This window comes from Carassius carassius, chromosome 41, assembly GCF_963082965.1.
Source record: "Carassius carassius chromosome 41, fCarCar2.1, whole genome shotgun sequence".
Lineage (NCBI taxonomy): Eukaryota > Metazoa > Chordata > Actinopteri > Cypriniformes > Cyprinidae > Carassius > Carassius carassius.
In genome coordinates, this window is record NC_081795.1 from 19,014,514 (window position 1) to 19,039,612 (window position 25,099).

At 35.7% G+C, this 25,099-nt stretch overlaps 1 protein-coding gene across 5 annotated transcripts in view; it reads left to right on the top strand.

The window, feature by feature from the left end:
- LOC132122930 (cell adhesion molecule 2-like) overlaps positions 1–25,099 on the top strand; it is a 282,211-nt gene that overhangs the window by 231,200 nt on the left and 25,912 nt on the right. For all 5 annotated transcript variants that reach the window (XM_059533443.1, XM_059533446.1, XM_059533445.1 and 2 more), the window contains exons 4-8: positions 7,219–7,371; positions 9,130–9,267; positions 19,591–19,752; positions 20,218–20,308; positions 21,142–21,320. In XM_059533443.1, coding sequence (XP_059389426.1) covers positions 7,219–7,371; positions 9,130–9,267; positions 19,591–19,752; positions 20,218–20,308; positions 21,142–21,320 — 723 coding nt within the window. The remainder of the gene's footprint in view (positions 1–7,218; positions 7,372–9,129; positions 9,268–19,590; positions 19,753–20,217; positions 20,309–21,141; positions 21,321–25,099) is intronic.

Below are 25,099 nucleotides of genomic sequence, written 5' to 3' on the forward strand. Positions count from 1 at the left end.
TTACAATAATCTAACCTTGAGGTCATAAATGCATGGATTAACATTTCTGCATTTGACATTGAGAGCATAGGCCGTAATTTAGATATATTTTTGAGATGGAAAAATGCAGTTTTACAAATGCTAGAAACGTGGCTTTCTAAGGAAAGATTGCGATCAAGTAGCACACCTAGGTTCCTAACTGATGACGAAGAATTGACAGAGCAACCATCAAGTCTTAGACAGTGTTCTAGGTTATTACAAGCAGAGTTTTTAGGTCCTATAATTAACACCTCTGTTTTTTCAGAATTTAGCAGTAAGAAATTACTCGTCATCCAGTTTTTTATATCGACTATGCAATCCATTAGTTTTTCAAATTGGTGTGTTTCACCGGGCTGCGAAGAAATATAGAGCTGAGTATCATCAGCATAACAGTGAAAGCTAACACCATGTTCCCTGATGATATCTCCCAAGGGTAACATATAAAGAGTGAAGAGTAGCAGCCCTAGTACTGAGCCTTGAGGTACTCCATACTGCACTTGTGATCGATAGGATACATCTTCATTCACTGCTACGAACTGATGGCGGTCATATAAGTACGATTTAAACCATGCTAATGCACTTCCACTGATGCCAACAAAGTATTCAAGTCTATGCAAAAGAATGTTGTGGTCAATTGTGTCAAACGCAGCACTAAGATCCAATAAAACTAATAGAGAGATACACCCACAATCAGATGATAAGAGCAGATCATTTGTAACTCTAAGAAGAGCAGTCTCAGTACTATGATACGGTCTAAATCCTGACTGGAAATCCTCACATATACCATTTTTCTCTAAGAAGGAATATAATTGTGTGGATACCACCTTTTCTAGTATCTTGGACAGAAAAGGGAGATTCGAGATTGGTCTATAATTAAATAGTTCTTTGGGGTCAAGTTGTGGTTTTTTGATGAGAGGCTTAATAACAGCCAGTTTGAAGGTTTTGGGGACATGTCCTAATGACAATGAGGAATTAATAATAGTCAGAAGAGGATCTATGACTTCTGGAAGCACCTCTTTCAGGAGCTTAGATGGTATAGGGTCTAACATACATGTTGTTGGTTTAGATGATTTAACAAGTTTATACAATTCTTCCTATCCTATAGTAGAGAATGAGTGGAACTGTTCCTCAGGGGGTCTATAGTGCACTGTCTGATGTGATACTGTAGCTGACGGCTGAATGGTTGCAATTTTATCTCTAATAGTATCGATTTTAGAAGTAAAGTAGTTCATAAAGTCATTACTGCTGTGGTGTTGGGAAATGTCAACACTTGTTGAGGCTTTATTTTTCTTATGTTTGTTTTCTTCTAAAAGAGAAGAAAAGTAATCGGATCTAGCAGTTTTTAATGCTTTTCTGTAGGATATGTTACTTTCCCGCCAAGCAATACGAAATACCTCTAGTTTTGTTTTCCTCCAGCCGCGCTCCATTTTTCGGGCTGCTCTCTTTAGGGTGCGAGTATGCTCATTATACCATGGTGTCAAACTGTTTTCCTTAACCTTCCTTAAGCGTAAAGGAGCAACTTTATTTAAAGTGCTAGAAAAGAAAGAGTCCATAGTTTCTGTTACATCATCAAGTTGTTCTGAGGTTTTGGATATGCTAAGGAATTTGGATACATCAGGAAGATAACTTAAAAAGCAGTCTTTTGTGTTAGAAGTGATGGTTCTTCCATACTTGTAACAAGAAGTAGAATTTACAATTTTGGCTATATGAATTTTGCAAAGAACTAAATAATGATCTGAGATATCATCACTTGGCTGAATAATTTCAACACCATCAACATCAATTCCAACAACAATTAATATCAACACATATTAAATGATTATTTAAAGCAATGATCGATTCCCAGGAAATGCATGAACTGATTAAATGTCTACCTTGAACTTAAATGACAAAGTTGCTTTGTATAAAAGCATCTGCAGTATGCAGAAATGAACAGTGTTGGGAAGGTTACTTTGGAAATGTAATAGGTTACAGATTACAAGTTACCCTGTTTAAAATGTAATAGTAGTGTAACTTTTTCAATTACTTTATTAAAGTAATGTAACTAATTACTTTTGAGTACTTTTTGATTACTTTTCTAAATTTGTGAAAATTAAAGAATAATAAATAAAAGCATATACATCAACTTAAATACTGTTATCTAATAAGCATGTGACGTATTCTGTGTAGTAAACTCCTGAAACATTGGTGTTTTTTTGAAACTGCTGTCTCTGTATATGATGATAGTTTTCTCAAAATAAGTAAAATGCACATGAAGTGACACAGAGCAGTTCTAGAAATTATGTTTATGTGCTTGTGTACTCCTATATTGAGACGGCAGAGGTTGAAAACACTGCGAGCTTCAGTAGGCCTATGTGTAGTAAATGAAACCATGTCTTTGCCATTAATTTACAGGAGGGGCGGACTGGGAAAAAAATTCAGACTGGAAAATTCTAACTTATACAAACAAATTCATGGACAAAACTATTTTTTGTATGGACCTGACTTAAACAAAGGTTTAAACCTTTAATTTGGGGACATGCAAAATAATTAAAAGTTCTCTCCTGAACTGCACCTTCGCTTCCATTTTTCACTTCAGTCTCTTTATTTTGCCCTGTTATCCATCTCTCTCATGACTTTAATACTCAAGATTTAACAAAACTATACTTTACAATACAATACTCTACAATACTACAATATCTTTATAGAAAAATCCTAATACTGTACACGAGTCATGTTTTTCCCTTACAAAAATTAACCTTGCTTTTATTAGTCTATATAAAAGTAAAATAACCTTGTTTTTTTGCAAATGGATTTGTATTTATTTTTAAATTAAAACAGAATTTAAATAGACAGCTTCCTGTCTGCAATGGAACTACAGGCTCACGTCCCTACAATAATTACATCCTGTCCAGATAGTGACCAATCACTGCTGGCCGTGGAGCAGACTAATTGCAGAGAGTGGAACTTCTGGATTCTCTAAACGTGTCAGTGCCAAGATCGACTTTGCTAGCTGCGGGACAGTTACAGCCACAGGGGCCTGTCGCTCATGTCCGTTTTCAGTCTCCTCATCAGATTGAGTGGTCTGATTATGTCAGAGTAGAAGCTCAGCTCTAAAGTTGAATGTTGAATGTGGTTTCAGAGCCATTTGAGGAAAAGTGCTGGGAGTCTCTTAAAAGTGCACTGCCAAATGATTGTTCACAAGTAAGGTGCGAAGACATTTTATTGGCAGGTCTCTTCCTTCCAAGAGCAACACCACCAAATATATTTAAACACACTATATTTTCCAGCTGAACCCGCATCCACATTCACTTATGACCTTGAAAATAGCATTCACAATCTGCTCCATTGTTTTCCACTGCTGTCTTCTTCAATTCGAGTAATTCATTTTGCCAAGTTTTAAGTCTGGCCCACACTTAATCTTAAAATCTTTCAAAATGTGAGAGACAACACACATAACATTAAAAACCATCGATTTTGACAGTTTTGTTCCAATAGTGTGTGGAGTTATGCGTTGTGACCAAGACAACACAGCACACACTCTAGAGTCCAGATAGTAAACACGGGAAATCACGCAAAAATCTCTCAAAGTCTAATGTGACTTTAGCATAAACAACTTGTGGATGGCAGACACAAAGAAATGGCGATAATTTTATTTGGATTTATTTTTTACTGAAATTTCACAAAAAAAATTAAAAAGGTTTGGATGATGGCATGAGCGTGGACTTAGTTACAGCACGAACTGGAGATCTTCCGTCAGATCGCTATCTGACTGGGAATGGCTTCATTCCATGTGATAATCTACAGAGTGTGTGTTTGTTTGTCCTCAGGGGTCCCCCCACAAAACAGGATTTTCGATCATAAATATTCAACATGTTGGATATTTACAATTTGAGATCCATGCAGCCCTGATGTTCTTCCGAGCAGATTCAGTCACTCTTAACACATCCTACACCACAGGAAAATCTGACAAGATAATCTGGAGAACCATCAAGATAATCAGGACTTTACTTAGGATTATTGGAAGGGGAGAGTTCGGCCCAAAATCGGCCATTATTTTTTAGTGTGCGGCCCCGCTTTATTTGTAAGCCATAAAGCTCAGATAAAATCAATGCCACTATTAAAATAAAAGCACCACCTAAACATGCTAAACTGGGGTCCGCAGCATCATGCAGTTGTCAGACTGCTCAAGCTCAAGGGAATGCCAGGATGTCTGTCGGGTCATCTACAAGTCAGCCTTGCAGAGTTTCCTTCTTTCTCAAAAAAGATAGAACCGAGGGATTTATGCTGCTCTCTAAGTGGAATAAACTGCATTGATGTCAGAAGGATATTGGAAACCAACCATTTCATCACGTCGAGTTCTTTAAGCTCTTGGAAAAAGAGCTTTGTCAGACGTTGGCATTTCACGGAGGTTGTGACAGATTGGAGCTAACTCTGGGCATCTGGCAGGCTTTCGATTCTTTTTTTGGAAATGTGGATGTAGAGTTTTGCCAGCCCGCGTTGGCCTGCGTTGAATTGATAACAGTTGTCTGTAGGGTTATTCAAACCTTTGTATACTTGTTTCTGTCAATGGATTTGGGATAATGTTTCGAGCTTGACACCATTGTGTCAGAATAAGATGTAGCACAAAGTCTCAGTGTTAGTGAAATGAACCAGTGCTTCACGAGACTGTTGTGTCAAGCTCTTTTTGAGAGTGCAGAGACAGATTTGACCACTGAAGGAAGTCGATTTCAGAATCTCTGTGGGTGAATCTTTTTTCTTCCTCTCAGTAACTTTCTTCTCTTCTCTGTCAATTTTTTCAATGTCCATATTCCTATATGTTATCATTGTACGGCTAGAATGGAAACCACCAAGCGATTTAGAGTCTAGGCATTGTACCATCAACCCTCGGATGTGGTACAAACAGCGAATGTTCCTCACCTTGGCAGCTTATCATCACCTTTGTGGTACTCTGTGTATGAGTGTGTATGTGTTTGGCTTTTCTGTAAACAACAAGGGGGCGCACTCTTTTCTTCCATTCCTCCCTGTGTGTCTGAGGAAGATAGAGGGATATGGGCTTGTGGAAATGTGTCATCTGTTCCTAAGCTTTGATGGTCCTTGTCTCACTGGGTTTCGTTGGACTCTATCAGCAGGCCCATGTGTAGAGAGAGCCCAAACCTGATCACCTTTCCTGCCTTCATCCAAACCCACCTTGTCTCCATGCCAAAACCCCCCTAGGCATTTGCCATCTCCACATACCCTCTATTAATTCTCTATTTATAACTCAGCACACATTCAAAATGAATATTTAAACAGTCTACAGACATCATCTTGAAAGATGCTGTCGTGTAGCTTCAGATCTTATTGTTTGGAAACACATTGTCTTTTTTTATATTAATGTACATTTAAAAGGCTTTGAAAGACAAAACAATTGTCTCTGATGACATGTAAGTACATTTAGTTTTCTGATTTGACATGTCATTGTATGCATGTAACAATGTTCCCGAAAGGACAGTGAACACGTCTATGAGGAATTCCCCAGTTTACAGAGACCAAAAGCATATGTCAACACACTTTTGTTGAAACAAAACCATGTTGGGACACCATATACAATTTATAGAATGATATATTTTGTTAAAGTGTCTAACAAACCGACTTTATTCCTGTATTTTGGCTCATTTCCAAGTGAAACGGCTTGACTTTGCATATTGTAATGGATGCAGATCTGTATGCAATTGGCCTAACTGGCTTAAAAATTGGCTTAAGGGCAAATAAAATGTATTAACAAAATAAAGAGTGTCAACTTTGATTTCATGCCAACTTTAAAGCAAAACATCTGTGAGATGTTAAATGAAAATCCAGTCTCTCTTGCTTTTTTCAGTGACACAATACAAGTGAATTTTGCCTCTTTTTAGGCAGTGTGGGGTGATGAGGATAAGGTGACCTTTCTGTTCATCAATTCTGTTGCAAACTTTTCTTGCAAATTGCAAACATAGTGAATGAATGGCTGCTTGTGGCAGACAGGTAGAAAGTGTTGAAACTCCAGTTTGAGACAACAATCGGCTTCAGTATGACAGTTACAGTCAATCGCAGTGGATATTCAGAACAGTGGGAGTTTCAAAAACATTTGTTTCACTACTGTGGGACTAAACTTATGAATAATACATAATGTCATGAATTAGTCAGCGAACATAAGTCCTAAGCTTTACCTCCAAGATATTTGTTTACAAAAAGACACTGTGGTTCACTAACAATAATGTACCATGACATTAATCATTTGTTATATTTTTGCGCTTTTCTCAAAAATGTGTGTTTAATAGAGGCCAGTGGACAAATCTGGTCAGGGTTCAGAAGTTATTTTAAAAGAAACCCTAGAAGTGCAATGCCCTCAGAGTAAAAGGACTCAGATTTACCTTTTAACTCGAAGGATATTGTATTTTACTACATAGTGTCCACAAGATGCTGGGGCATTAGGACCCATGTAGATCACAGGGTGGACGCCCCCTGCTGGCCTCACGATGTCCTCCAGCAGCAGCCTTATTTTCACCAGTTCTCCAATCCAGATATTGACCAGACTCCACCCTGCTTAGCTTCAGAGGGGAAACCAGCAAGAGTTGCAGGGTAATATTGTTTGAAGTACAAGCAAATGCCATGTGACACCATGGTGCATAAACAATGGTGATAGTGTGACAGACATGTAATGCATTGCATTACATTTAAAACATTAGATGGTTCCACCAACATAGTTTTTTTAAACAAAGAATTTCACCACATTACTTTAGTTTATGCGAAAACATGCACAGTTTTATATTCTTTGATATGTAATGCCTGCTTATTAACTTTGAAAAATCAACCCATCTTTTTGTTTATTTGGCCATATCTTCCCAGGAGCAGGATTTATATTTTATCTAGAGGCATACAGTAGAATCTTTTTGCCCATTTTTATGAGTTGCTCATTGCATCAACATTGTTATTTATTGTGTTTCTTTTTCATCTGCGATATTATGTGTGCATGCCTAACATGTATTTAAACAGACAGAAATAAAATTCCTTTACTTTTTTGCTTTACCTGTGTCCTGAATTAGACTGAGATTGAGATATTACCATCTGATATACCATCACTTCACCAATGATACCACAAAAACACATTTTCAGGCAATGTGACTGTTGGCTGTTTCTTCAAAAGTCCTTTTCAGCTTACTGATTAGTTACTGAACACTAATCTTATGCTTTATGTCTTAGCATTAAGGGACAACCGGATTGAGCTGGTTCGAGCCTCTTGGAAGGAGTTGACCATCAGCATCAGTGACGTTACCCTGTCAGATGAAGGGCAGTATACATGCTCTCTCTTTACCATGCCTGTCAAGACCACCAAGGCCTTCCTGACTGTGTTAGGTAAGACCTCTCATAGATCAGGTTCCCTCTAATCCTCATCAATCTGTGCTTTTAAGGTCAACATCGGGGGTCAGTGAGTTCTCTCCCATCAGATGATTTTGTTTTTGCACTTTGTTGGCACAGAGAGTGATGTAAATAAGAGAATTTCACACTGGCTGATGGAGCCATTAGATGTGTCTAACTGAGTGCTTTGGTTTATGATCAGCTTGTGCTAGACTCTGCAATGCTCTCTCTGTATGTTTATATACCACTTATCACAGTGCCTGTTGTAGAAAAGTAGTTGTTTTTTAGTTTGTTTTTGTTTTGTTTTGTTTTGCTTAGCTTTAATCATCCAACAGTGATGGGACTATTTTTTACCTTATTTTAAAATACAGCTTTTCACAATACGTATTGTTTACAAGTACATTTACAAACTTTTCACTTTTCTATTAGTTGTTTAGTTTTTTGTTTTTACCTTTGCTTAGTTTTGTTTTTGTAGTGGGACTCCTTATGCCTTTTTATCTTGTTTAATAGACTTAACAGACAATTGTTTTTGTTTTGTTTTTTCTTGTTTTTCTTACTCGTGTGTGTGTGTGTGTGTGTGTGTGTGTGTGTGTGTTTGTGTGTGTGTGTGTGTGTGTGTGTGTGTGTGTGTGTGTGTGTGTGTGTGTGTGTGTGACTGTGTTAAAATCATCCAACAGTGGTGTGACTAATTTTACTTAATATTTATATACAGGTTTTTTTATACAATACATATTGTTTGTACCTTTACACAAAATTGTTGTTGTTTTGTGTTGTTTTGATCCTCCAACAGTGGTGGAGCAACTTTTATCTTTATTTTTATATACAACTTTAAAGACAAAAAAAAATCTGGATTTGCTTAATTTTTTTTTTTAATCATCATTTTAGTTTTAAACCAACCAACAATGGTAGAACTAATTTGTGTTTTTATAAAGTATGTTTTATATACAATACATATTGTTTATAAGTACATTTAAAGAAAATATTTTTGTTGTTTGTTTGTTATATATGTAAAACCTGTGGGTGGAGGTTTTTTTTCTTTCTGTGTAGTCTGTTATCAATTCTTTTACAATTTTAGACTTTAGCATCTTTACATCTTTACATTGTAACTGGATGTATGACATTATATAGACAAGATTAATAAGCAATTTAAAAATGTTCAGTACACGACATCATGAACAGATTTTAAAACACTACGCATCATACATTTACAGACTTTTGTAAATGCTGACAAAGGGAAACTGGCTCATACACTACACAACTGAAGATCACACACAACCTGACTTTGAAGTTTTTCCAATCAAAACAAACTCAAGCAGAAATGTGTGCCTTGTTGCTAGGAGATGCAAGACAAATGTAAACAATATGTTCAAAAATCAATTGAAAATATCCAAGATGTTTGATATCCTCCGACTGGATGGAATCATGGTTTGATGTAGAAAATACATGGTTAGAAACCAAACCTCATTTGCATTCTCCATCTCTATCACTAAAGAAATGTTTCCTTTGCCAGGAATATCACAAAACACCATAGAGCAGAATAGGTCACTGTATTGATATATATCTACTGACAAACTTATATATAAACTGACAAACATGTTTTCTATTTAAAAACTAAATAAATGTCAGTCGAGCAACATTTGAACTTCAGGAAGGTAATATTCCTCTGAACCACTGCATGTGCAGGACTGAAATCGTAGAATCACACGTGTTTCCATCAGTGCAGCCAGTAATCCTCCTTTTCTGTTTGTATATCAGGTGTTCCAGCGAAACCAGAAATCACAGGCCTCTCGAGACCTGCCCAGGAGGGGGAGGACGTCACACTGACATGCACCACATCTGGCAGCAAACCGGCTGCTGACATCCGATGGTTCAGAAACGACAAGGAGGTGCAAGGTAAACAAATCCCCACGGATTGCCTAGAGCTGATTGTGTGCAATGAACAGTTTCACATTTTGTCAGTGTGCAAGTGGTACATGGTGTGTAACGTACAGCTTTACACCAGCATCTTCATGAACTGTGCAGCTCTTTACAAAGCATTCCACAGCAGTGACATTTAGTATTCTGTTATTCTGGGCATTAAAGGTGAGGTGTGTTATTTTGTTTAAATGATTTCTGCTATCCCAGTTTAATGTACACGGACAGAACTAGTTTTAGAAGCATTGTTTGATTTACATTTTTAACAAAGGATGTGATTTCATGCACTGATTCAAATAGGGCTAAAATCTTTCTAGTTATTTCTAAGGTGGTAATGTCTTTATATTCATGATGGTTTCATATGGTTTTGAAAAACTTACTGCAAACAGTGTTTTTTTTTTATAAAAAAAAAGTTTGCATTGAGTGTAAAACATTTCATGTGATGTAACTATTAAGTAAAAAGTATTTTACTTAGACCCTGAATACATTAACATGAAAAAAGTTTCACATTTTACAAAGTTTTTTTTTTTTTTTTTACTATTATAATTTTTTTAAATAAATATCATTAATTATTGATTTTTAAATACCATTTACAAACCAAAAAAACATAAAAGAGCTTTTGAGGAGCTGGACCAAGAGACATTTTGAGAAATATATAAAATAATAATAATAACATTAATAAAATAAGAATTAGTATAATAATATATACATTTATATACTTTTTTCATGTGATATTACAATTACAGTGTTATTACAATATTTGTGTCACATGATCCTTCAGAATTCTACAGTCCTCAAGAAACGTTTGTTGTGCTGATACATTTTTTTTTTTTGTGGAAACTGAGATTTTTAACTGAGTCTTTGATAAATGGAAAGATTGATTTAGAAATCTTTTGAAACAGTGAAAAACGTTTTACTGACACTTTTGATTAATTAAATGCTGAAATGTATTAATTTATTTAATATTAAAATTTGTTACATAAATGATATACTTTACTTATACTGGCTTGACCAATGAGGTAAAACGACTACATATTTGTTTGAACAATATACCTTATAAGACAGAAATTAATTTTTGAAATGGAATTGCATTTCTCAGTCAGTCCATTGTACGATAGCACTACATAGCATAACACATCATTTCAACTTTAACCAACATGTAACCCCAGACATCCCTCTGAGTGCTGAGACACACACATCTCGGGCACAAGCTCAAGTCGGCTGATCTGGTGCTGGTGATTGACAGCATGAGACTCCATCAGACAAGCCCGACTCAGAGATGGCATTCACACAGAGGCCACACTTAAAGGCCAGTGGCACGCTTATTAACCACGAGGGATTGCCAGAAGTTTTTTATTTTTTTTCCTAGATGCAGTTTACTATATCTACTGTATATATGTGCTAAATATACTACACAAATTTCCTCTGGGCCAATCTTTCACTTGCTTTTCATGCTGTTTTACCACATCTGGATGGGATTACACCAGCCATTCCTAAGGACTTTCTTAAACTGGGACATGGAGTTCACAGCAGGGTACCTAAATGTGTAGCTACTTAATTTGATTGCACTGTTTGTTCTTAAAGAGACAGTTCAACCAAATTCTTTCTTCAGCAGAACACAAAGGATATTTTGAAGAATGTTGGTAACTGTTATGACTTCTATTATATGTGCAAAACAACAACAACAACAACAAACCGAGACTTCTCTCAAAATATCTTTGTTTGACACAAGAAAAAAAATCAGAAAGATTTGAAATGACATGAGGGCAATGACAGGAGAGTAAACGAAATCAGATTTTACATTTTTGGGTGAACTTTTCTAGAATCCCTTTTTCTTGTATCTTTAAAATTGTAAATGGTAATAAATTTAAATATAGTCATTAATTTGTTAATGACACACACACACACACACACACACATACCTACAAAGTACCCAGAGGTACATACTTTTATGAGACCAGATTGGGATAAATAGTATTCATTATATTTATCCCTAATAAAATAATACTAAATAAACATGAGTACAAACTATTATTTTTTTATTATTATTATTTTTTTTTTTTTTTGCCTTTATTTAAAGGACAGTGACAAAACCTTAATATTTATTAAGTTTTACTGTATATATATATATATATATATATATATATATATATATATATATATATATATATATATATATTGTGGGTTGGTGTATTTGCTAGTAATCCAGAATACCCTAGCAACCATCTGCAATGAAACTCAGAACACCCTAGCAACCGCTTCGGAATGCATAAAAAGAACTAAGAACACCTTATAAACACATAGCAGCTCCTTGGCAGCACTGGCAACATCAACATGCAATAAAAATAATAATAATTATAATACAAAAATATACTTACAATATAAAATTTTGGTTCTCCTTCTCTGAGAAATTTAATAGATTTTGACCGCTAGAGTTTTACCTTAACACCAGAAGCGTTACAGAGGTCTGTTTTGGAGGAGGGTGAGAAATAGCAGACTGGACTTGTCTGCAGTTTATCTAAGTGGATGAGATAAACAACATACACTCATTAGAGTGTTTAAACAAATTAAATGGCATTTACACAACTATATTATTGGTATCACTGTTATAGAGACACTATGATAAGGACTCTGATACAGCTATGTTAAAAGGATTGGTTCACCCTAAAATCAATTTACTCACCCTCCAATCGTTACAATAATAATAATAATAATAATAAAACTAATATTTTTTCAAAACAACCTGTTTCACAGGTTAGAATTGACATCAGGGTGAGTAAATTATAATATATGAAAATAATGATAATATATATCATCCTTAGGCAGACAAGACTGTGACCCTAAAAAATGGGGATCTGGCAACATTTATTTGCAGTTTAGTTCATCTTCAAAAAAAGGTGATCAATCTTCTTGAAGCAACAAATGATAGCATGCATATAAAGGAATGCAATAAGAGTGTTTGACTGACTAACGCTAGTGTTGAGAGAGAGAGAGAGGGGGGGTGGGGATTTCAGCTGCTTAGTTACTCACACCACTGACCCGATATCACACTACACCATATTCCACAGCAATTAGAATCAAGTTTTTTTTTTTTTTTCATCAGATGCTGTATATGAAATTACATACCAGTCATTTATCATACTGAGTACCAGCAGGGGCCCGAATTCATACAAAAACACATAGCTCTTACATATAATTTAATAATAACATGTTATGATCTCTATTAATAAATTGTACCATGATAATACCATGAGTGTTTTGGACATGGTAAAATACAGTACCACATACAGTACCTGTTCAAAAGCTTGAGGTCATTTATGTATGAATGTATTTATTTATTTAGAAATTCATACTTAAAATACAGTACTACTTTTCAATACTTGTACTGAGCACGAATGTGTTAAATGGATCAAAAGTGAGAGTAAAACCGTATCACTGTATGTATCCACAAAAATACACAACACAGCTGTTTTCAACATTAATCATAATGTTTCTTGAACACCAAATCAGCATATTAGAATTAGTTATTATTATTATTATTTCTAGTGTGCCGGTTAAGTACCAATGTATGCAAAATGTATGAAATATAGTATTACATATATAATATATTTCTACGATATATAGTTATTTAATTATTCTTTAAATGTGTATTTAAAATTTTAATGAAACAAAATTATCAAAATTCAAAAGTTTGCCAAATTCAATGTACACATTCATTCTAAAGTTTTGACACTTTTGATCTATTCAGTGTTTTCATCTGCCACAATATGTTATGTATCTGAATTATACTTCTTTGGCTTTTCAGCTAATATTGATATGTTCAGTCAGTTAATCAAGTCAAGTCACCTTTATTTATATAGCGCTTTAAACAAAATACGTTGCATCAAAGCAACTGAACAACATTCATTAGGAAAACAGTGTCAATAATGTAAAATGATAGTTAAAGGCAGTTCATTATTGAATTCAGTGATGTCATCTCTGTTCAGTTAAATAGTGTCTGTGCATTTATTTGCAATCAAGTCAACGATATCGCTGTAGATGAAGTGTCCCCAACTAAGCAAGCCAGAGGCGACAGCGGCAAGGAACCGAAACTCCATCGGTGACAGAATGGAGAAAAAAACCTTGGGAGAAACCAGGCTCAGTTGGGGGGCCAGTTCTCCTCTGACCAGACGAAACCAGTAGTTCAATTTCAGGCTGCAGCAAAGTCAGATTGTGCAGAAGAATCATCTGTTTCATGTGGTCTTGTCCTGGTGCTCCTCTGAGACAAGGTCTTTACAGGGGATCTGTATCTGGGGCTCTAGTTGTCCTGGTCTCCACTGTCTTTCAGGGATGTAGAGGTCCTTTCTAGGTGCTGATCCACCATCTGGTCTGGATACGTACTGGATCCGGGTGACTGCAGTGACCCTCTGATCTGGATACAGACTGGATCTGGTGGCTACGGTGACCTCGGAATAAGAGAGAAACAGACTAATATTAGCATAGATGCCATTCTTCTAATGATGTAGCAAGTACATCGGGTGTTATGTGCAGTGTTCCCGGTTCCGGTCTACCTAATTAATGCAGCCTAAAAATCCTTTAACAGATTTGGATATTAAAAGCATATTAGTATGTTATGTGTAAGCCAGGTTAAAGAGATGGGTCTTTAATCTAGATTTAAACTGCAAGAGTGTGTCTGCCTCCCGAACAATGTTAGGTAGGTTATTCCAGAGTTTAGGCGCCAAATAGGAAAAGGATCTGCCACCTGCAGTTGATTTTGAATATTCTAGGTTATTCTAGGTTATTCTAGGTTATTCTAGGTTAGGTTATTATCAAATTGCCTGAGTTTTGAGAACGTAGCGGACGTAGAGGATTATAATGAAAAAGGAGCTCATTCAAATACTGAAATGCTAAACCATTCAGGGCTTTATAAGTAATAAGCAATATTTTAAAATCTATACGATGTTTGATAGGGAGCCAGTGCAGTGTTGGCAGGACCGGGCTAATATGGTCATACTTCCTGGTTCTAGTAAGAACTCTTGCTGCTGCATTCTGGACTAGCTGTAGTTTGTTTACTAAGCGTGCAGAACAACCACTCAATAAAGCATTACAATAATCTAACCTTGAGGTCATAAATGCATGGATTAACATTTCTGCATTTGACATTGAGAGCATAGGCCGTAATTTAGATATATTTTTGAGATGGAAAAATGCAGTTTTACAAATGCTAGAAACGTGGCTTTCTAAGGAAAGATTTCGATCAAATAGCACACCTAGGCTCCTAACAGATGATGAAGAATTGACAGAGCAACCATCAAGTCTTAAACAGTGTTCTAGGTTATTACAGGTTATTACATGCAGAGTTTTTAGGTCCTATAATTAACACCTCTGTTTTTTCAGAATTTAGCAGTAAGAAATTACTCGTCATCCAGTTTTTTACATCGACTATGCATTCCATTAGTTTTTCAAATTGGTGTGTTTCACCGGGCCGCGAAGAAATATAGGGCTGAGTATCATCAGCATAACAGTGAAAGCTAACACCATCTTTCCTGATGATATCTCCCAAGGGTAACATATAAAGCGTGAAGAGTAGCGGCCCTAGTACTGAGCCTTGAGGTACTCCATACTGCACTTGTGATCGATATGATACATCTTCATTCACTGCTACGAACTGGTGGCGGTCATATAAGTACGATTTAAACCATGCTAATGCACTTCCATTAATGCCAACAAAGTGATCAAGTCTATGCAAAAGAATGTTGTGGTCAATTGTGTCAAATGCAGCACTAAGATCCAGTAAAACTAATAGAGAGATACAACCACGATCAGATGATAAGAGCAGGTCATTTGTAACTCTAAGGAGAGCAGTCTCAGTACTATGATATGGCCTAAATCCTGACTGGAAATCCTCACATATACCATTTTTCTCTAAGAAGGAATATAATTGTGAGGATACCACCTTTTCTAGTATCTTGGACAGAAAAGGGAGATTCGAGATTGGTCTATAATTAAGTAGTTCTTTGGGGTCAAGTTGTGGTTTTTTGATGAGAGGCTTAATAACAGCCAGTTTGAAGGTTTTGGGGACATGTCCTAATGACAATGAGGAATTAATAATAGTCAGAAGAGGATCTATGACTTCTGGTAGCACCTCTTTTAGGAGATTAGATGGTATAGGGTCTAACATACATGTTGTTGGTTTAGATGATTTAACAAGTTTATACAATTCTTCCTCTCCTATAGTAGAGAATGAGTGGACCTGTTTCTCAGGGGGTCTATAGTGCACTGTCTGATGCGATACTGTAGCTGACGGCTGAATGGTTGCAATTTTATCTCTAATAGTATCGATTTTAGAAGTAAAGTAGTTCATAAAGTCATTACTGCTGTGGTGTTGGGAAATGTCAACACTTGTTAAGGCTTTATTTTTCGTAATTTAGCCACTGTATTGAATAAATACCTGGGGTTATGTTTGTTTTCTTCTAAAAGAGAAGAAAAGTAATCGGATCTAGCAGTTTTTAATGCTTTTCTGTAGGATAGGTTACTTTCCCGCCAAGCAATACGAAATACCTCTAGTTTTGTTTTCCTCCAGCTGCGCTCCATTTTTCGGGCTGCTCTCTTTAGGGTGCGAGTATGCTCATTATACCATGGTGTCATACTGGTTTCCTTAACCTTCCTTAAGCGTAAGTTCCATCATCAAGTTCTTCTGAGGTTTTGTATATGCTAGGGAATTTGGATACATCAGGAAGATAACTTAAAAAGTCAGTTAATCAGCATATGATTTAATTAATTTATTATAAAAATGTAAATAATTGACTTCCATAGTTCTAATCTTGTGTGAATGAATACAAAAAGCACATTCCATCCGACACATATCTTTTGTATCAAAAGGTAATAGTTTGCTTCACCTCTAAAATGACTTTCCTCTTAAGCTCACATCATCCTGTTTCACACAGAAATGCATTACATTACATGTGGCAGGTGCTAAGTCCAAAGTGACTTACAGCACATTCAGGGGATGCATTATATTAATGATAGTGTTTCCTGGGAATTGAACCTTCAACCTTTGTGTTCCCAATCCAATGCTCAACCAGTTGATCACATTAGGGAAGTAAAATGGGTTTGCCATTTCAGTGCTTTTCTTCAGTGTTTTGAATAGACAACTAAGATGAGATTTGGATGACAAAAAAGGACAACAAAACCACAAAGAAGCTTTGAACATTTCACTGTGTGTGCTTCAAGGGAAAGAGAGATACTCTTGGGTACTTTCTGGGCAGGTCATGCATGTATATGTTTAGTAAAATGTTTGCTGGAGGCAATCCTCCAGGGTGATGTTTTTCTTATCCATTCATGATGCTGTTGATCCAGGGCTTTAACGTATGCAGATATGGCTCTGACTCCTATTGTCTCTGGTTACTGATTCTCAATCGCTTTCTGACCCACAAGATGTTATAAGGATTCCTTACAAGCTCAGATCTTCGCATTTCCACGGTGCTTTCCAATAAATTCAATGCTGAAAGGGACAATGTTTTGAGCTGTATAATATTGGAAAAATTTTCTATTGGTGGATTGCTGTTCTTCTGTGTGACTGCAAACTAAAGGTTTTATGCAAACTGAAGAATTTCATGTTTGTGCTGCTTTTGATGTATAAACAACGATTAAGGATAATACCTGTACGATCACAAATAGTATGAGGGAACCAGATATAAATAATGTAAATTAGAAAATAAAAAAATATTATACAACACCTCAAATATTATTGGCCAGCAGCGTTCCATGATGTACAGATTTCGGTCTTTGTGTCCATGTATGTCTGCATGCTCTAGTCAGTCTGTGTATAAATGGGATTTTGTTACTTTAGTAGGTGGCAGCAATGTGACTCTGTATGAGTGAGTCAATTGAATCATTCATTCAGAACACTCATTTATTCAGGAACAGACAAGTGTTTGTTTTTTAAGTCTTTCATTAAATCATTTAACCGATTAGTTCAAAAACAATTTTCGAAAATTCAGGAACGAACTCAGAAACTAACAAGTGATTGTGTTTATGAGTGAGTTAAATGCTCAGTTATTTATTTAGTGGAGACTTTTATCCAATGTCGCTCATAAATGTATAATATAATAAGCAATTCATCCTAAGAGACAGGAAAATGAAATGTATTAAGGAGCGGAATGAGTGTCTTTGATTGAGCAGTTGAATCATTAACTTAACTGATTAGTTCAAAAATATACATTCATTCAGGAATGATTCACTGTTGTTAACAAGTTGTTTACTTTGATTTAATTTGGATGTATTTTCATTGGCAGAAAAAAAAACTAAAAAATTTATATTGTGTCTGAAATGTAAGTTTCTTAATATTAAATTAATATTTATCGAAATTTTGTGTAAAAGCAGTCATACTGACAGCAGCTTTCTTTTGTGGTGTTTCTTATGCTGTTTATACTGTAAGTGCAGTCATCTGAAATCTATAAAATTAATTATCATCCAACATGCTTAGGCTGTATATGTTTAAGTTTATGGGTCCTATTTTAACGATCTAAACGTAAAGTGCAAAGCGCACGGCGCAGGAGCACTCAGGGCATGTCCAAATCCACTTTTGCTATTTTAACGATGGAAAAACGGTTGGCGCGCCCGGGCGCATGATCTAAACGGGTGTCTCTATTCTCTTAATGAGTAATGGGTGTTTTTTGGGCGTAACGTGCAATAAACCAATCAGAGTCTCATCTTCCATTCCCTTTAAGAGTCAGTTGCGCTCGTGCCATGACGGATTTGCTATTTACACGGCGGAAGATGAAACGGAGCTGCTCGTGTGCAAGCAAATAGATAGCCTAATTCTGATACATATGATGACTTTCCATTATGACATGTAGGCATATATATATATATATATGCCTACATTTCCATTATGACATGTAGGCATATAGCTAGCCGTTGGCTAGCTTTACATTATATGATCACGCTCTTATTCATTTAAATGCTTTTAAACATTTCAAGCGCGGCAAGACAAAAGAGAATGCGCTGTCTGTGAATGCCCTTATGTGACACATACACACGTACACACACACACATACAATGCATAGACAGGGCGCCAGAATCCAGTTCTCTTAAGCGCTTGAACTAACAATAAACATCCCAAAGTGACAGTTTTGTCGATTATCCTCATAAGAGCAATCTTAAATGATTTATATAAAGTCTAAAATGAACAAAAAGAGATGTGAGAGAATGAGGCGAGATCCATAGACAGTATATAAACGGTGAGATCCGCGTGTCTGTCTGCTCTTAAAGGGACAGCAGCCAATAAAGCTTCCTGTCAGTAAAGTTAAAGAACAAAGGGAACAGAGAAAATGACTCGCTGCTCTTGACTAAATAACTTTTGTAGCTTTAATAAGGATTAACTATTTAATTTATAGTTTATGCAGTGCAGACTGCATATAACTTTGATAACTTTATTACATTTCTGTATATTTCCTAAGTGTTAAGACAGGAAGGGCAGGAGTAAACATGACATTTATTATGGGTTTATGTTAGCATTGTTTTAAGTTTACTTAAATTAAAAACTGTTATATTTTTGAAGCCTAATAATAAATGTAAAAAAAAAAAAATCAGTAGCTGTATTAATATCAGTAATACTGGCCTTCATTCATAAAAAGATGTCATTTAAACAAGTATTTAAATTTAACTGTGAAATTATTACATTAAAAAATTTATTAAAAACGTACAAAAACATCACAGAAAAAATGTGTGATTAATCTAGTTAAAGTTTTTAATCGATTGACAGCACTAATATATATATATATATATATATATATATATATATATATTTAGCCTACAAAAAAAATCTTCTGCATTGCAATCCTTTAATTTTTAATATTTGTCATGTTTGTGTGCTGCTGTGTGTCCCTGTGTTTAATAAGCAGCGTGTACGCTCTTTAAATAACAAAGAAAAAACACTGCGCCAGACTTTAGACTTTAGGTTTGAGATGGTCTATGGTGCAGTCTATTTTCAGCTCCTTAAAATAGCATTACACCTCTTTTTTAGACCAGCACGCCCATGCGCGCAAAAATGAGCGCAAATGCATTTGCTAATGTAACGATGTGGCGCTGGACGGGAAAATGCGAACAGCGCCGGACTGAAACTAGCAAACACACTTGCGCTGCACCTTGCATCACATTGCGCCGGGTGTATTATAGGGCCTATAATATACTAAGATATTATAAATACTATTACAGTCGTGAGTACAGCAGAACTAATAATCATAATGCATGATATACTAAATGAAACACCTGTGTAACATTAGCTTGATAGGTTTTCTTGTGACCATGTTCTGGCAGGTCAGAAGGAGGTAAACGCCATTGGGAGGTCATTCTCGGTCAGGAGCACCATACAACTCAAGGTGGACAGGACAGATGATGGAGCAGCATACACCTGCGTGGTGGAGCACATAGCTCTGGGCACCTTGCCACACCAGGTTACAGAAGTACTGGAGGTCCACTGTGAGTCATATTTTTGGATCAGTTTCCCTCCTGATTAGTTTGATGGAAACTGCTCTAAGATCAGCTGAAACATCACCAATTTGAAGAGCAGAAGAGACAGTGTTGAGTACAGTAACTGCAGTTTAGCAGTAATTTTCAAAATAGTTAAACTTTTCTATTAACAAGCTATTTTTGTCCAAAAAATAAAATAAAAAAAAATACAAATAGTGGTGTAGCATGATAAAAAATGTTTGTAGTTTACAAAGTTAGATTGTATGTATATAATATTTATAATGAATCCTTTTTCTTCATATATTTTTACATTTTGTGTTTTGTTCTTTTGTGTGTGTTATGTTTTGGTTGTTTTTCTTTTTGCTTTATGCTTTTGTTTTGCTTTGTGATTTTGTTTTGCTTTTTGATTTTGTTTTGCTTTGTTATTTTTGTTTGTTTTTTTTTGTTTTTTTTTCTTTTGTTTTATCAATCCAGATCCACCTCAGGTAGAGATTGTGCGCTCAGTAATAGTACCTCAGGAAGGACAATACTTCAAACTGGAGTGTGTATCCAAAGGCAACCCACTGTGAGTGCAGCTTTCTTTTAATCACCTACGAGAACATTGTTTGAATATGGTTTGTCTTATGAAGTTGAACTTGCAGAATCATCACATCTCAAGGCGGCCCTTATCTGCATGCAGAGAACCAAAAGCAATAATACTAAATCAAATTGTGATATTTGGGAGAAATTTTGTGAGTCATATAATCGTCTAGAAACAGTTGTAACTCTTTTAGAGTGACCTTTCAGAGGTAGAGGACAAAACCGTAAAATGTTCCTTAAGCAGAAAAAAATAACAAAATGAGAGACAAATCTTTTCAGCCACCAGACTACTAAACCTATGCCCTAAACAGATTACAGATTTTTTTTTCTTTCATATATTTACAGTCAAAGTATAATAGGGGGCAATTATGTTCTTGTGTGTGTTCTTGTGTTCAAATTAGCTTGTCAGAGTTCAACAAAATGAACAAATGAAACATTTTTTAATCTATTAAAACTAAAAAATTAAATAATATAAATAATAAAACTAGCATAGCAGCCCATTTTCTGGCACTGCATCCTAAATTCAGTATTTAAATAAAGTATATAAATAAAATAACAGCTTTCTTATTGTTTTGGGAATGTGTGTATCCTTTGTAAAATTACATCGTATCATGCAGTGGCATGTATGAAGGCAAAATACAGCTTAAATAAACCCAGTAAAAATAAAATAAAATAATTGTTCTAAATATATATGCACACAAATTAAATAACATGTTTGTGTACCTTTACAACATTACAAGCATTTTGATATTCTTGTGTTCAGAGTTTTTGACCTGTAAATTTCTGAGGCCTCAAGCTAAATTACTCTGTTGTTTTCAGACCTGAGCCAGTTTTGTGGACAAAAGATGGAGGTGAGCTTCCTGATGTTGAACGAATGATTGTGGAGGGTAGAGATCTAATCATAACAACACTGAACAAAACAGACAACGGCACATATCGCTGTGAGGCCAGCAACAACCTCGGCACCAACCGGGATGAGTTTACACTGTATGTGTATGGTAAGTACTTTTGGGTCAGAATAACCTCTGGAGGGCAATAAATCTATTTGTTTATTTTTTTGTATTCTCATGTGTTCTCATTATTTATTTTATTTGTGAAAGTTTATGTTAATATCCATCGTAATCTGCATCAAAGCATACATACGCACTCAATAAACTCCTCCTGGCCTAGTTTACCATTGGTTTTGTGTGTTGAGGGTATACAGTAGAAACTGCTGGTGGCTGCAGTATTTGCCACCAAAGTGAGATGGAGCCAGAAATGATAAGTTGGTTCTCCAAAACAGGAAGTAAAGCAAGAGAAGAACACACAATTAAGGGTCCACTGCTAATGCAGAAAACATTTGTCAAGCTATAATTGGAAAGGAAGATTCAGAGCGCTTGGGACAGAGACGGATTTGTAGTATTGCTTTTTAATGGGCCCAACAGCAATCTTTGAGAGAAATCATTTGGATGGTACACATTTGTTGTACTAAAAACAAGGACACGGGATTTGTCTCAACAGGAGGGGCCTTTATGGACGAATGTCTTTTGAAAGTCAAGCCCACAGCTCTCCATGCCTTTCCGTTGCCCCAGATTTATTGGGCCACATTAACAATAAGACAAAAAAAACTAGTGTAGAAGCTCTACAGATGAATCAGGTTAAAGCAAGAAAGCTATCTGTTAGCATAATGATATATCGGCAACATGTGAACTACTTTTGAATAGTCATAAACTGAAAATAACACATTTTGTTGCAGCATTTATTAGCAAACACTAACCAGGCCATGCTAACCAATCAAACCTTGACTCCCAGGTTAATTATGATCATCTAGATGTCTGACTTCACCCCACTGATATTTATTAAGCCCTTTCTCTCAGGATGAGTTATCTTGGCTCTCGAATGAACCTAATTTGCTAGTGGTACGACTGCCAAGTGGCAATAAATGTCAGTTGAAATCACACACTCCCTATTCATCTCCAGTTACCGTTTTAATTTCCGTTTATTAATGTGTCTGCTGGTAGGTACACTTTATTTTGCAGAGGACAGATAGAAATGGGAATGGGAATACAAAGAATGGCAAATTGTGTAATGTTAGTATTTTGTTCAGTAGGATGTCAAATTGGGCTGTGCTATGTATACTCAGTTTTGTTTTATGTGTTTTAGAAATGGATATGATAAGGAATTTGAAACATGAAACATTTTAAATCGTTGTTTTAATAATCTTTTGTTGTGCTTTAATAAAGTACACTATTTGTGACTATGCTACAGCACGTACTGTAGAGTACTTGATTTTAACTGTAGTGTGTTATTCCATATCACATTTAAAGTTAATAGATTTTAAATGTGCTAAATTGCTACTTCATCGTTATTTGCAAAATTTGTAGTTACAAGTATACAGGTGCTTCTCAATGAATTAGAATGTCGTAAAAAAGTTCATTTATTTCAGTAATTCAACTCAAATTGTGAAACTCGTGTATTAAATAAATTCAGTGCACACAGACTGAAGTAGTTTAAGTCTTTGGTTCTTTTCATTGTGATCATTTCACAATGAAATTATAAAAGTGAATTGTTGGTCTACTGGAAAGTATGTTCATTTACTCTACATGTACTCAGTACTTGGTAGGGGGCTCCTTTTGCTTTATTTACTGCCTCAATTCAGCGTGGCATGGAGCTGATCAGTTTGTGGCACTGCTGAGGCCCAGGTTTCTTTGACAGTGACCTTCAGCTCATCTGCATTTTTTGGTCTCTTGTTTCTCATCTTCCTCATGACAATATCCCATAGATTCTCTCTGGGGTTCAGGTCTGATGAGTTTGCTGGCCAGTCAAGCACGTCAACACCCAGTGTTGGGAAGGTTACTTTGGAAATGTAATAGGTTACAGATTACAAGTTACCCTGTTTAAAATGTAATAGTAGTGTAACTTTTTCAATTACTTTATTAAAGTAATGTAACTAATTACTTTTGAGTACTTTTTGATTACTTTTCTAAATTTGTGAAAATTAAAGAATAATAAATAAAAGCATATACATCAACTTAAATACAGTTATCTAATAAGCATGTGACGTATTCTGTGTAATAAACTCCTGAAACATTGGTGTTTTTTTGAAACTGCTGTCTCTTTGTATATGATGATATGTTTCTCAAAATAAGTAAAATGCACATGAAGTGACACAGAGCACTTCTAGAAATTATGTTTATGTGCTCGTGTACTCCTATATTGAGACGGCAGAGGTTGAAAACACTGCGAGTTTCAGTAGGCCTATGTGTAGTAAATGAAACCATGTCTTTGCCATTAATTTACAGGAGGGGCGGGCTGGGAAAAAATAACCTTATTTTTTTTTGTTTTTTTTGCAAATGGATTTGTATTTATTTTTAAATTAATACATTTGTAAAATAATTTTACATTTTTGGTTATCACAGTTAAACAATAGTTACCATTTTCTCTGGATTTATAGTTAAATATTAAAATGTTAATTTTCGTAAGGGTTGTGTTGTTGTCTGTCGTAGCTCCCCCTAAACATATAAAAAAAAAATCTGAATTTTTTTTCAGCTAAATTACTACTGTAACATTATAACAGATAATAATGATGTCCTTTATATAGTATTTTGAGTGATGACTGATGAGCAACGTGCTGCTGCTTGATTAAATAAATAAAAAAACAAAGACAAAAAAGCATCTTTACAGATGAAACTGACCTGAAACCCTGCACAGGAGTTCTGCTTCTCTGCTCCAGCCCCCCCCCCCCCCCCTTCTCTCTCTCTCTCTCTCTCTCTCTCCCTCTCTCCCTCTCTCGCTCTCCCTCTCTCTCTCTCTCTCTCTCTCTCTCTCTCTCGCATTGATTACTCTGAGTCTGATCCAAATCGTTTGGCGGAGGCGCGGAGAGCGCGAGTCATGACTATCAATTCATGACTTATTAGAGATTTAATTATCAAATGGCGGATTCGCAAATGATCGCTTTAGTACATTCGGCAGGCAATTATACAATAATGATATTAAATAGTGGGGCAAAATCGGCTGCCAGGCCACCGGGAATTGTCCCGGTTCTCCCGGTGTCCAGTCCGCACCTGATTTCCACAGACGCGCAGAATGTGCAAGTCATATATTGCATTTTTGGGGCTTTATATTCACAGACACTAGTCGATGTCATGTTTTGATTCAAGTGTACTGACCTACTTTTGATTTAGTCATCCAAAATGTGGCATATTCCGTCCGCGTTAGACATTTCGTTTTTATGACTGGATTCTACGAACCAGACTGTGTTTCCGCATCCCGGAAATTATTAGGGCGGTATGTCTCAGAATAGTCAGTGCAATTTGGGAAAGAAATCAGTTAAATCTGTATGTGGATGTGTGTAAATATTCAAATGTAATCCCCTTTGTAATCGTTAAAAATTTCATAAGTAACTGTAATTTAATTACTCATTTTTTCTTAGTAACTGTAACTAATTACAGTTACAATAATTTTGTAATTAAATTACGTAACGCCATTACATGTAACTAGTTACTCCCCAACACTGTCAACACCATGGTCATTTAAACAACTTTTGGTGCATTTGGCAGTGTGGGAAGGTGCCAAATCCTGCTGGAAAATGAAATCAGCATCTACAAAAAGCTAGTCAGCAGAAGGAAGCATGAAGTGCTCCAAAATGTCTTAGTAAATTGGTGCAGTTGTCAAGGGTTGACTCAGTATTTTGTTTGTTTTTGATCAGAGACATTTGGGCCTTATATTGTGCAGTGTCATGTGTGATGGTGTTTACTGTGTGCATTAATATATTGGCACTCTGAATTGTAGTGGTTAT